The sequence below is a fragment of the Populus alba genome, chromosome 4 (assembly GCF_005239225.2).
Source record: "Populus alba chromosome 4, ASM523922v2, whole genome shotgun sequence".
In the NCBI taxonomy this organism is placed as follows: Eukaryota; Viridiplantae; Streptophyta; class Magnoliopsida; order Malpighiales; family Salicaceae; genus Populus; species Populus alba.
Window position 1 is genome coordinate 20158334 of NC_133287.1, and position 10636 is coordinate 20168969.

At 36.0% G+C, this 10636-nt stretch overlaps 2 protein-coding genes across 2 annotated transcripts; one reads left to right on the forward strand and one right to left on the reverse strand.

Annotated features, from left to right (window-relative positions):
- Positions 1–377: 377 nt before the first annotated feature.
- On the reverse strand, positions 378–2178 carry LOC118038757 (ubiquitin-ribosomal protein eL40 fusion protein). Its single transcript, XM_035045170.2, has 5 exons — positions 2040–2178; positions 1827–1913; positions 1594–1714; positions 1200–1266; positions 378–1098 (listed from the first exon to the last, which is right to left on the reverse strand). The coding sequence occupies exons 1-5, from the start codon at positions 2140–2142 to the stop codon at positions 1069–1071; spliced, it is 408 nt and encodes a 135-aa protein (XP_034901061.1). The 5' UTR covers positions 2143–2178; the 3' UTR covers positions 378–1068.
- Positions 2179–5420: 3242 nt separating this feature from the next.
- LOC118038758 (BTB/POZ and MATH domain-containing protein 4) lies at positions 5421–10335 on the forward strand. Its single transcript, XM_035045171.2, has 4 exons — positions 5421–5910; positions 8560–8905; positions 9011–9290; positions 9882–10335. The coding sequence occupies exons 1-4, from the start codon at positions 5531–5533 to the stop codon at positions 10067–10069; spliced, it is 1194 nt and encodes a 397-aa protein (XP_034901062.1). The 5' UTR covers positions 5421–5530; the 3' UTR covers positions 10070–10335.
- Positions 10336–10636: the final 301 nt, after the last annotated feature.

Sequence of the window (10636 nt, forward strand, 5' to 3'; positions counted from 1 at the left end):
ATTGCGGTAATTGGAGAGAGAGAGAAGATAGAGTGAATTTGATGGATCAGAGAAGATTCGCGAAGGAGATAGAGAGAGAGTGAGAAAGTATATTACTATATTTATAGCTGGAGAAATTGTGTACTTTTTAGGGTTTGCATTGAAAGGGGAAGGGGATTTATTCCCGAATAGATTTGGGAGTCTTAGAAAGGTGGGGTAGGCTCATATTAGTCCCCAGAAGACACCCTTTTTATCCGTTAGGTCCCTACTATGTATTGTTATCAAATACAATCCCCGATCTGCCCTTCTGTTGCATATATGCCCAGGCAAATTGTCAATTAGGTCATAATTGCTACACTCTGCTCAACCCAGAAAGTTAACCCTGGATCCCAGGTTTGAAATTTAATTATATTAAAAAATAAAATAATTAAACTCCATTAAAACTCTTTCTGGTTAAAGTTTAATTTCGGAAAAGAAAAAAAATTGTTAAAAAAAGTGTTACCAGCTCATAAAGACAACAAGTGTAAGAGTATGAATAATTTTAGGAATGTGTTGATGATTAACGGATGCGTTGAGGACTTAATTGAGAAAGAGGCTGTGGAATGGGGACTGAGTTGAAGTTATCCCAGAAGACTTTCAAGTGGTCTTTCTGCTGTCGCTTTTGCACTTATTTTGGTTATTTTTGATCCGTCATGTTTTCTCATTTTTATTTTGCAAAGCGGATCACTCCTTTTTCTATTTCTGTAGTTAAACTCGTAAGAGTGAAAAAAGTGATCCGGTTTCTTAAAGCTGCATAATGTTAAGGTAATCCTTTATTTCTTGAATTGATTGCAAAAAGACCCTTTTATTTTGAATATTGCCGTTCACCAGTTGCCTGGCGTCCATCAATTTCGTCCTCGATGTGTACTAAATATTTTCAATTAGATCCACTTTTATGTAGCTAGATCGCAAAAGTACATAGATAAACAACTAAATTTCAATCCATAACAGGTTTGAGTGTTATTAATGCTCAGCAGTAAGCAGGCATCTCGATTGGGGCATTTTACAGTAGAAACTAGAAGGCCTGAATTTCAAAACAAACATATTTATTTAGCCCTGGGGTAACTTCTTAGGCCTCAGCTGCAAAGAGAAAATACAAAATATCAGAGCATGTCCTGACAGTACAATGAAATCAAAACAAGAAAATAATGGAAAATCAAACAAAAACAATTGATCATAACCTCATTGCTATGGCCACACTTCTTCTTCCTGCAGTTCTTAGCTCTGGGAGGCAGACGAGAATAACATCTAGCAAGCCAAACACAGTAAGCTAAAAAACTATCAGTACTGGTTTGCTAGATCACAAGGCTGTCCATGTTGGATTACTTTCTTGATCCTTAATTAATCCCGAGAGTTTAGCTTAAATAAGCTGTTAATGTGATCTTAAAAGGGATGATTATACTCTTGGAATGCATCTCAACCGGCTATGAAACAAAATCTACATGCCCATGCATCCATGATATTAACTTTCTAAATCAAGAATTTGTCAATCAATGTGTATGCCCCACTAGCTAAGAGTTCATTAATTAATCAGTTCTAGGATATTAAACATCGAGGATAAGAAAGAAGGTGTACCTGCGGCAAATCAGCTTGTATTGATTGAATTTACGAGCTAGTTCCCTCAGGGAAGGCTCAATTTTCATGCTCGGAGCTCCTTTTCCTCCCCTGAGCCTCAAGACTAGATGAAGTGTGGATTCTACAACAACAACACCAGCCACGATAAATCAATAAAACCTTTCACAAAATCTATGATCACTGCAAAAAACCAGAAGCCCTTCGCTTTTTTCTGACGAACATGAGAAGCAAACCTTTCTGGATATCGTAACTAGCTAAGGTACGGCTATCTTCAAGTTGCTTTCCAGCAAAAATCAACCTCTGTTGTTCCGGCGGAATTCCTATTCAACATTAATCACCATGTAAATTTAGACCATCTACACACACAGTTTTCTTTGGCAAGCTTAGTTAAAAAGAACAACGAAAGCATGATATGATATGAAAAAGGAAGAACAAAAAAGGGTTACCTTCCTTGTCTTGGATTTTGGCCTTGACATTGTCAACTGTGTAAGTACTCTCAACCTCGAGAGTAATAGTCTTCCCAGTTAGGGTTTTCACAAATATCTGCATCTTTCCTTTCTCTCCTTGGCCTACTTCTCCAACTGTTTACTGCTATATAATATGTGTATGCGGGTATATATATATAGTCTTAGTAATTTGCTAGCTACTTGCAAATCAAGTTAGCGTTTTTGCTAATTACTTGCGAACCAAGTTTAGGATGTGGCCAGTAACTTGCGAACCAAGTAACTGGTAGTTCCTGCTTATAACTATAGGCAATTATTTTACGAGCTATAACAAATGACACAATTAGCTAGGACCCGCACCGAATCGATGCTTCCGACTAGTACTGTATGGATTTTGCTGGGTTAATAAGATCATCAGTGTCTGCCTTACAATACTCAAGTCATTTATTTTGATAATTTATAAAGTAGAATTATTTGTCTTGGAATAAAAAATTATTATACCTGGCCCAGGGTTTGAGTTGCAGGTTTTCATTCATGATTTAGCTGGTAATCCGGATCTGTTCCAAATGATATTGTTTATTTAAAAAAAAATGAATCGTAGATGTTTGAAACATCAAAGAAAATTAAATGATATTATTTTAAACAAAAATTTTAAAAAATATTAAAGTTGACCTGACATTATCATATCTAAGTTTGATAGCGTCAATTCAATCATTGGACCCATCAAGTTATCTGGACTTAGACTAAATTAACTCTTAACTGGATTCAAAAGAAAATTAACTCAATCTGGATATTTCCTCGTGTACACACTACTGTAATCATTTCTCCATTTTAGGGTTGTCCAAAGCTTAGTTCTATAACCAGTCTCGTGTAGAATTTCCTGCTTTGAGCTGTCGGAAGAACACGATTGAGGATAAGGTACCTTCAAACTCTCGCGCATGATCATGACATAAAGAATTAAGGCCAGGTGTTTCCTTCTCAATCAACTCCTTGGTAGCTTCAGGAGCCATCTCTTGGGGTAAAGCCAGTTCCACCTTCAGTAACTAATATAACATTACAGAAGGGGAAAATGCTGGAGAGGAAGAAAAAAAGAGGTAAAAGAAAATATTGCAATGTTGCATTCAAGTCAAGAATGAGATCCATTCTATCATTATAACTCCATTTCTGCAGAACAGCCTTGAGTTTGCTCACGTCATCTGAGACAACAGCTGTCAAAACTACGTACTCTTGCTCCGCCTAGTTTTTCTGATGAGGAATTTCAGACGGACACTGCCCTTGGGCCGCTGCAAATTTCCAAACATTTTTTAGCTTATTTTCTTTCAGAGCTTGGATACGATCAGGAACATAGAAATAGAAATTAATTGCGCAGTCGCACGGAAACAAGACAGAATGCCATGAACTTTGGTTTGACAAACACGTATATTACCTCGAAATATTGGATTTTAAATAAAGTAACGAAACTACCAGAGGCAGCTTGAATAGAGGTTCAGTCACAGAAATCAGTTTAATCAAACAATGCAAATCATCATATTTTAATAGTCTGTTTTGAGGTAGCTAGGAAACTAACAATGGTACTCAGTCTATCAAGAAAATATGAAAGCTTCTGTGCGGGTGATGCTAAAATGTTAGAAGAAAAAAAGCAACAACTGATACCACACCTTTGATCAGGCCCAGCCCCTGATGCAACAGTATCACTCACTGTTAGAACAGCTACTCTGAACATGTTATCGTACAAATTAATAGACTGTTTGTTACTTGATGTTTTTGTTTTTTCTCAGCCACGTAAAATCAAGTATCGAATGATCAAAAGGTACTAAGATAATTGTGTATCAACATTAATTTTGTAAAAGTTAAATAACATTTTTTTATTCATAAAGATATATTTTTTATTTAATTTATATATAAAAATTTATCTCACAACAATTTTAATTATATATATTTTTTAAAAATCTAATTTTTTGAACCGCGTCAAAAGGTTTTTTAAGGTTTTTTTTCATGTAAAAAATATAACCATAAAAATTTTTATTGATCAAATCACCATATTAATAATAAAAGAAATGGTAGGATAACACTATTTGAAAAGAATTTGGTGAATTTTACTTTGTTGTGTTTCATAAACACGATACTTACTAAATGCCATGCTTTTGAAGCGCTACAAATAAGATTAAGTCCAATCATTTTGTCTTTGTGATAACGAGTGATTCTAAGCAATCATGTGTGGATTTTTCATAACTAAATGAGGATCTATCACAAATATATTACATGAACAACCTAACAGATGTATTTTTAGACCAATGTGATAAATTTATGCCTAGGAGGAGGTCTGACTGTGTCAAACTAGAATAACATATTAAAAGAGCCATTACTTTTGATTTTACTATTAAATCATGCTTACATTTTTATAGAAGTTTCGGAGGCTGTTTTCTTTATAGTAGCTATTATGTTACTATATGGACTGTCATATTTTTAGATATAAAAAATCTCACTAAACCCTCATGGTTTTAGTAATTTCAAATTTTTCCATGTTATTTTTAAAATTAATCAACTAGTTTCATTGACCATTAAAAATTAGTTGATCAGTTAAGCTAGATGATAGCATATTTTTACCTTATCAAATTTTAAAAATATAATATTTATTAAATATCATTATTTTTCAGTACAAGAAGATAATTATCATGCTTAAAAATAACAACATTTACTAAATATGATGTTTTTAAATTGCCACAAAGTAAAAACATATTATTTTATTAGATATTTTTCAAAACAAAGTTATACCGCAGATACCGAGTTTCCCCCCGTAAAAGGTAGCAAATATGACTTAAAGAACTCAATGATTCGAGGGCCACTTGAATTTAACGTAAAAAATTAAAAAATTACTCTAATTAGATTTGATCCATTTTATCAAAACCTTGATATTAAAAAAATAAAATAATTTTATTTTTAATAACCTAAAATTGACATGCAGTTTCTTCACCCAATCTGATCCAGGTAAAGGGCAACAACTCCAAGGATGCATTTTGTAACACCATCAATAATCATCATCTAGAAATCCCACTTCCCCGTTTGAAATTGAAATTCAACCTTGTTTATTAAAAATTTATCTTTTTTAATATTTTAAAATCATTTTAATATTCTAACCTAATTTATTTTAAAAAATTTTAAAAAAAATATTATTTTAATATATTTTTAAATTAATAACATTTTAAAAAACAATCTCCGGCGCTAAATACATGCGAAACGGTACCCAATAACCAAAAACAAACCTTTCCACTTTCTTACCACCAACCTCCAAACTTCTCAACCCATCCAATAAACAACCACCACGCCATCAAAACCCACCCCTCCTTCAAGCCCACCACGGTCATTTCCTCCACCCCCATTAATATTATCCCCTGAGCTAGGCTCTAGACTATCCTCCCACCTTGTAAAATCCCCATTCATTCTCTGCAATCACAACAAAAAAACCCTAATTCCATGAATCATAGTCTCTCAAGATGACCGAACCGAACCCACTAGTCTCGCCAACCTCCTCCCGGTCCGTAACCGAAACGGTAAACGGCTCGCACAAGTTCGTAATCCAAGGGTACTCGCTAGCGAAAGGAATGGGAGTAGGCAAGCACATCGCGAGCGATAATTTTACGGTGGGAGGGTATCAATGGGCGATTTACTTTTACCCAGATGGTAAAAATCCGGAGGATAGTTCAGCTCATGTTTCGGTTTTTATCGCGTTGGCTAGCGAAGGGACGGATGTTAGGGCTTTGTTTGAATTGACGCTTGTTGATCAAAGTGGGAAAGGGAAACATAAAGTTCATAGTCATTTTGATCGGTCGCTTGAGAGTGGGCCTTATACGCTCAAGTATCGTGGCAGCATGTGGTAATGCATTTTGTTCCTTTTTTAGTCTTTTTCTTTGTGGGTGTTTTTCTTTTCGTGTCTGCGTGTTTGATTTGTTCGTTAGTTGTAATTGGGCTGTGTGAGGGTAAATTTCTGTTGATTGTTGTGATGGCGTGTGGTGTGGAGGTTTGATTTTGTGCTGGAAAGAGTGATTCATTTGTTAATGTAGATGATGGGTTTTTTTTGGGTATGTGTTTGACTGGTTTTTGTGAGGGCTGTATTCTATTAGATGGGTTATTGTTTTTAGTGTGATTAGCTTATGTGTGACAATGGTTGAGAGGCATTGTTGTGTGCAAGTTGTTCTTGTTGTTAAAAATTGGTTGTTCGTTGGATTGTGTTATTTGGTTAAAATGGTGTGTCGTTTTGTTACGTGTTTGATAGGTTGATTCTAGAGGTAGTTTGATGAAAAATTTCTTTATAGAAATGCTGAATTGATGTATTAGGTGTTGTTGATGTTGAATTGCCTTGGTACTTGTTTGGGCTATTTAATTAGGAAGAGAAGAGAAATAAGATATCGCTCTGGTGTCTTTAGCTTGTATTTTTTCTGTACACGTGTGGAAATCTTGAAGCATTTTGTTAAGGTGATATTATGGGGTGCATATTGACTGCAATTTGGTCTAACTGGTGTTTGTATTAGTTATCCATGGTTAAAGTTTTGCTATTGGTGAATTGGACATCATATGACGTGTACCATTTCTTTTTCTGTGGAGTGGATTTTTGTCTTGTAGGATAGAGCTACAGGGGTAATTACAAGTTTGCTGTTTTATTCTAGAGCTTGATGGTGTTCTTTGAATTGAATAAACCTACCTTTAATGATCTCTTTATTCAGTTTAGTTCTGATTCTATTGAATTGGAAGGGATTATGTTTGTAATGCAGAATCTGTTCTTCCCTCCATTCATCTTTAAGGTATACTTAATCACTGATTTTGTGTATACTTCCTCAAATCCTAGAGGCCATATCAGTTATGGACTCATGTTAAAATTGAAATGACGCCCACTACTGCTGTAACAACAGTGCTATTAGTTTGCCTTTTACAGAAACCACCCTTAAGTATGGAAATTACACACCAGATAATGAAGAATGTTAAATGCTGCTCGAGTCTTCTGAAGTTTTAGGGTGTTGTAGACTTTACTGGATCTATGTTAATATTTGCCATGCAAAAGATTCATGAACTTGTACAATTCAAAATGGAAGCAGTTTTCAGTTGCTGGAGGTTTGGCATTGATGGTTTGGTAAAGAAGGGCTCCTTAAACTTTAAACCTGGGATGTTATTCCACTACGTGTATGTAAAATTTGTACTCTGCATCTTAATATAAGTTTTCTAGACCTCCCATTATATGTTCTACTCTTAACATGTTGAAGCTCTTGTACCTGCTCAATCTTAGCATCTAGTTTCCTGCATCCTGCTTTTTGTCCCTTTCATCCTTTTTTTTTTCGTTTTCTTTAATGGTTTTCATTCCTTTGATAAATATTTCTCTTCAGAGTGTTCCCCTTTCTTTATGTATACTTTCTGTGAATAGGCGTTGAAGGTTAGTTTCTTGTCAGGAACAGAAAGAAAACACCAGAGTGTGCATCTTTAGAGTACTAGGGTTCTATTCCTGCTTTCTAGCATGATTTTACATAGCTTTTACTGTATTTATGGCTGTTGTTTTATTTTGTTTCTTTTGTATTTCTGTCAACTTCCTGCTTGCATTAACTCAAGGGTTAAGATTCACATGATAAAAAATTTAAGATTTCATCCAGCTTCCTTTTCAATTTCAATTGTATATCTATTATCATTTTTTCTGGAGTGTAATGCACATAAGATTGACAAGTTCAATCCAAGTGTCCTAAGGTTTGTAGATCAACCTCTCATCACTGCCAACTTGGTTGAATTTTATAATGTTGTGCCTGAGTTGACACTCTTTTCTTGAATGATTTAGAAATTAGTTGCTGAGCACTCAAATTTCTTTGGATTCTCAGTGTATGATCAATTGAACTATATCTCTGATTCACTTGAGGAACCAATAGCCAATTGGCTCATGTGGCTTCTTATCCTGTGGCAGTGCCTGTTAACATGTGGGGAATGCTTCGGAGGTCTTTGAAAAGCTGAGGGTGGATTTTCTTTATGGAGTTTTTACTAACTATCGATCATTACTGGTGGAAAAAAAACCCAACGCTGACTGTATCGGGCTACAAAGAACTGAGAAAAGGGTGACTTCAGTCTCATTGTGTTGCTCATAAAGATTTTGATTTTATTGTTGGACAATCGTGAGTGATCAATATTTATAAATTAAAGTTGCGAGTAGCAAATGAACAAAATTTCAATTTTGCTCATGTCTCTGCTGTTGCAGGACAAATCTCTTGCATGGAGCCTTTTAGCAGAAAGTTTTGATTCATTTTATTCAACTGCCCCCTTAGTTTTTATTCTCTTCTCCTGCTTTATCTCTTTTATATCCATTGTATGTTTGCCTCCTTCACCTTGATGTTGATATGTAAAAAGTTCGATATATTTTAATTTCAACCTCCAAGTTTTCCTAACTTCACACACACACACACACACACACACGAGTCAGGTGAGGTCTTTATTTATGATTCAATAGCAACTTTTGGACTTGGATGTTAATACTGTCCTGTTTGCTCTATTACAGGGGATACAAGCGATTTTTCAGACGGGCAATGCTTGAAACGTCGGATTACCTTAAGGATGATTGCTTGAAAATCAATTGTACTGTTGGAGTAGTGGTTTCTGCAACAGATTGTTCCCAGTTAAACTCAATTCAGGTTCCAGAGTCTGATATAGGAGCTCATTTTGGCATGATGCTCGATAATATGGAAGGTTCAGATGTTATTTTTAATGTGGCAGGGGAAAAATTTCATGCTCATAAGTTGGTGCTGTCTGCCCGATCTCCTTTTTTTCGATCCAAGTTTTTTGATGGCGTAGAGAAAGATGAAAAAGAGATTGTCATTTCTGATCTAGAACCTAAGGTTTTCAAGGTAATAACCCCTAAGATTGTGCCTTGTAAAAGCATTTTGGGTCAGGATTTGTGTTCTTGTTGGTTTGTGTTTCTTTATTTGTTTTTCTTATGTGATTCCCTACAGGCTATGCTGCACTTTGTTTACCGAGATACTCTCACTGAAGATGTGACCATGGTGACGTCCAGCTCATCTCTTGTCTCCTCCATATCTGACACATTAACAACAAAGTTGTTAGCTGCAGCAGACAGGTATGGTCTGGACAGACTCAAACTGATGTGTGGGTCTCATCTCTGCAAGGATATATCCGTGAACTCTGTTGCCAGCATCCTTACCATGGCTGACTGTCATCATGCAACAGAGTTAAAAGCTGTTTGCCTAAAATTTGCTGCTGAAAACCTTGCAGGTAATTTTTAGTTTCCCCTTTTGTAATTTCTTGTAGCTGTCATTATATTGAGAATTGCATGGCTGTCAAAATAAACACTGTTGTCAAATGAGGGGATAGGCTAAGGACCTTGGTGAAATCTGGAGGTGAAGATCAGTAAAGAAATAAGTCCTCTGCATAAATTTGTGCACAATTATCACTTGGTGGTGGTAGGAGAAGGGCCTCCGTGTTGGATGTAGCTTTGGAGGGCATAAATTTAACTGCCTTGGCATTTATGTTTCACTTCATACATCTGTGAAGCCAGGCAATGGTGTTTTAAACTCATGCATCTCGCCTAATACAATTCCTCAACAACCATTAATTCTCCCATGTCGGTAATTGATGTGGTATTTAGCTAGAAGATGTTCCCACCAGGGAAGTGTGTCAGGGTTTTTATGACATGAATAACATTTCTAAATCACTTGAAACTTAACAGCATTACATAATGTAAATTGCTGCTATTAACAACTGGTGTACAGTATATATTTCTGTGTACGCTCATTGTTCAATATGTAATGGATTGTTGGTGCTTGATACTGTTTTCTTATTCTCTTTTGGGCATCATTACTGCAGCTGTAATGCTGTCAGATGGCTTTGCCAACCTCAAGGAGAACTGCCCGTTACTGCAATCAGAGTTGCTGAAGACAGTGGCAGGTTGTGAGGAGGATTGCAGCAGTGGAGGTGGAAAGTCGCGGAGTGTATGGGCCCAACTTTCAGATGGTGGTGACACCAATGGCCGAAGGGTTAGACAAAGAACCTAGTATGTGAACATCCAGCTGATCTTTGTAAATGAGGGTGTGACAGACAAAACGCAGGATAGAAAAAGAACAAAATGTGTAACATAGTAGTAGGGCCTGCCACGTTTTTTCAGTTCGAACTGGTGTTGCCTTGTGGGGGTGTGCTGTTTTGAGGAGGCATGGAATATGCCTTGTGAAATTCTCCTTTTCCCTTGTAACATGCTAACAAACTGTGAGTTTCTCAGACGGAGAGAGTCTTCTTTACTTGAAATCCCCTTTCCTTTCTGTTCTCTTCCGTTTTCTGTGTCTCAAGCAACAGCAGTTCAGGTGGATTTGGTGTCCAAGTCTGTTGAATAGATTTATTTCACCTCTTGAGTGATTGGAGAGATTCTAAAGTGACCTGTTGTCACTGTTAAGTAGGGTTTATTAAACAAATCGAGTGAAATTGTTCTATTTATGGATTTGTTAGATAATGCTGCATGCCTATTAAAAACCCTATTGAAGAAAATATTTCATGGAATTGAGAGGAATAATTAGCTAGGATCCTGTGATCACAAACACTATTTTCCCTTCACACTTGGAGAGAAAAAA

Excerpts from the sequence above, each read along its gene's own strand:
- LOC118038757 (XM_035045170.2), bottom strand. The coding sequence starts at position 2,142 with ATGCAGATATTTGTGAAAACCCTAACTGGGAAGACTATTACTCTCGAG. Across the intron at positions 1,914-2,039 it reads CAAAATCCAAGACAAGGAAG|GAATTCCGCCGGAACAACAG; the intron begins GTAACCCTTTTT and ends AATGTTGAATAG. Across the intron at positions 1,099-1,199 it reads AGTGTGGCCATAGCAATGAG|CTGAGGCCTAAGAAGTTACC; the intron begins GTTATGATCAAT and ends TTCTCTTTGCAG.
- LOC118038758 (XM_035045171.2), top strand. The coding sequence starts at position 5,531 with ATGACCGAACCGAACCCACTAGTCTCGCCAACCTCCTCCCGGTCCGTA. Across the intron at positions 5,911-8,559 it reads AAGTATCGTGGCAGCATGTG|GGGATACAAGCGATTTTTCA; the intron begins GTAATGCATTTT and ends GCTCTATTACAG. Across the intron at positions 8,906-9,010 it reads TAGAACCTAAGGTTTTCAAG|GCTATGCTGCACTTTGTTTA; the intron begins GTAATAACCCCT and ends GATTCCCTACAG.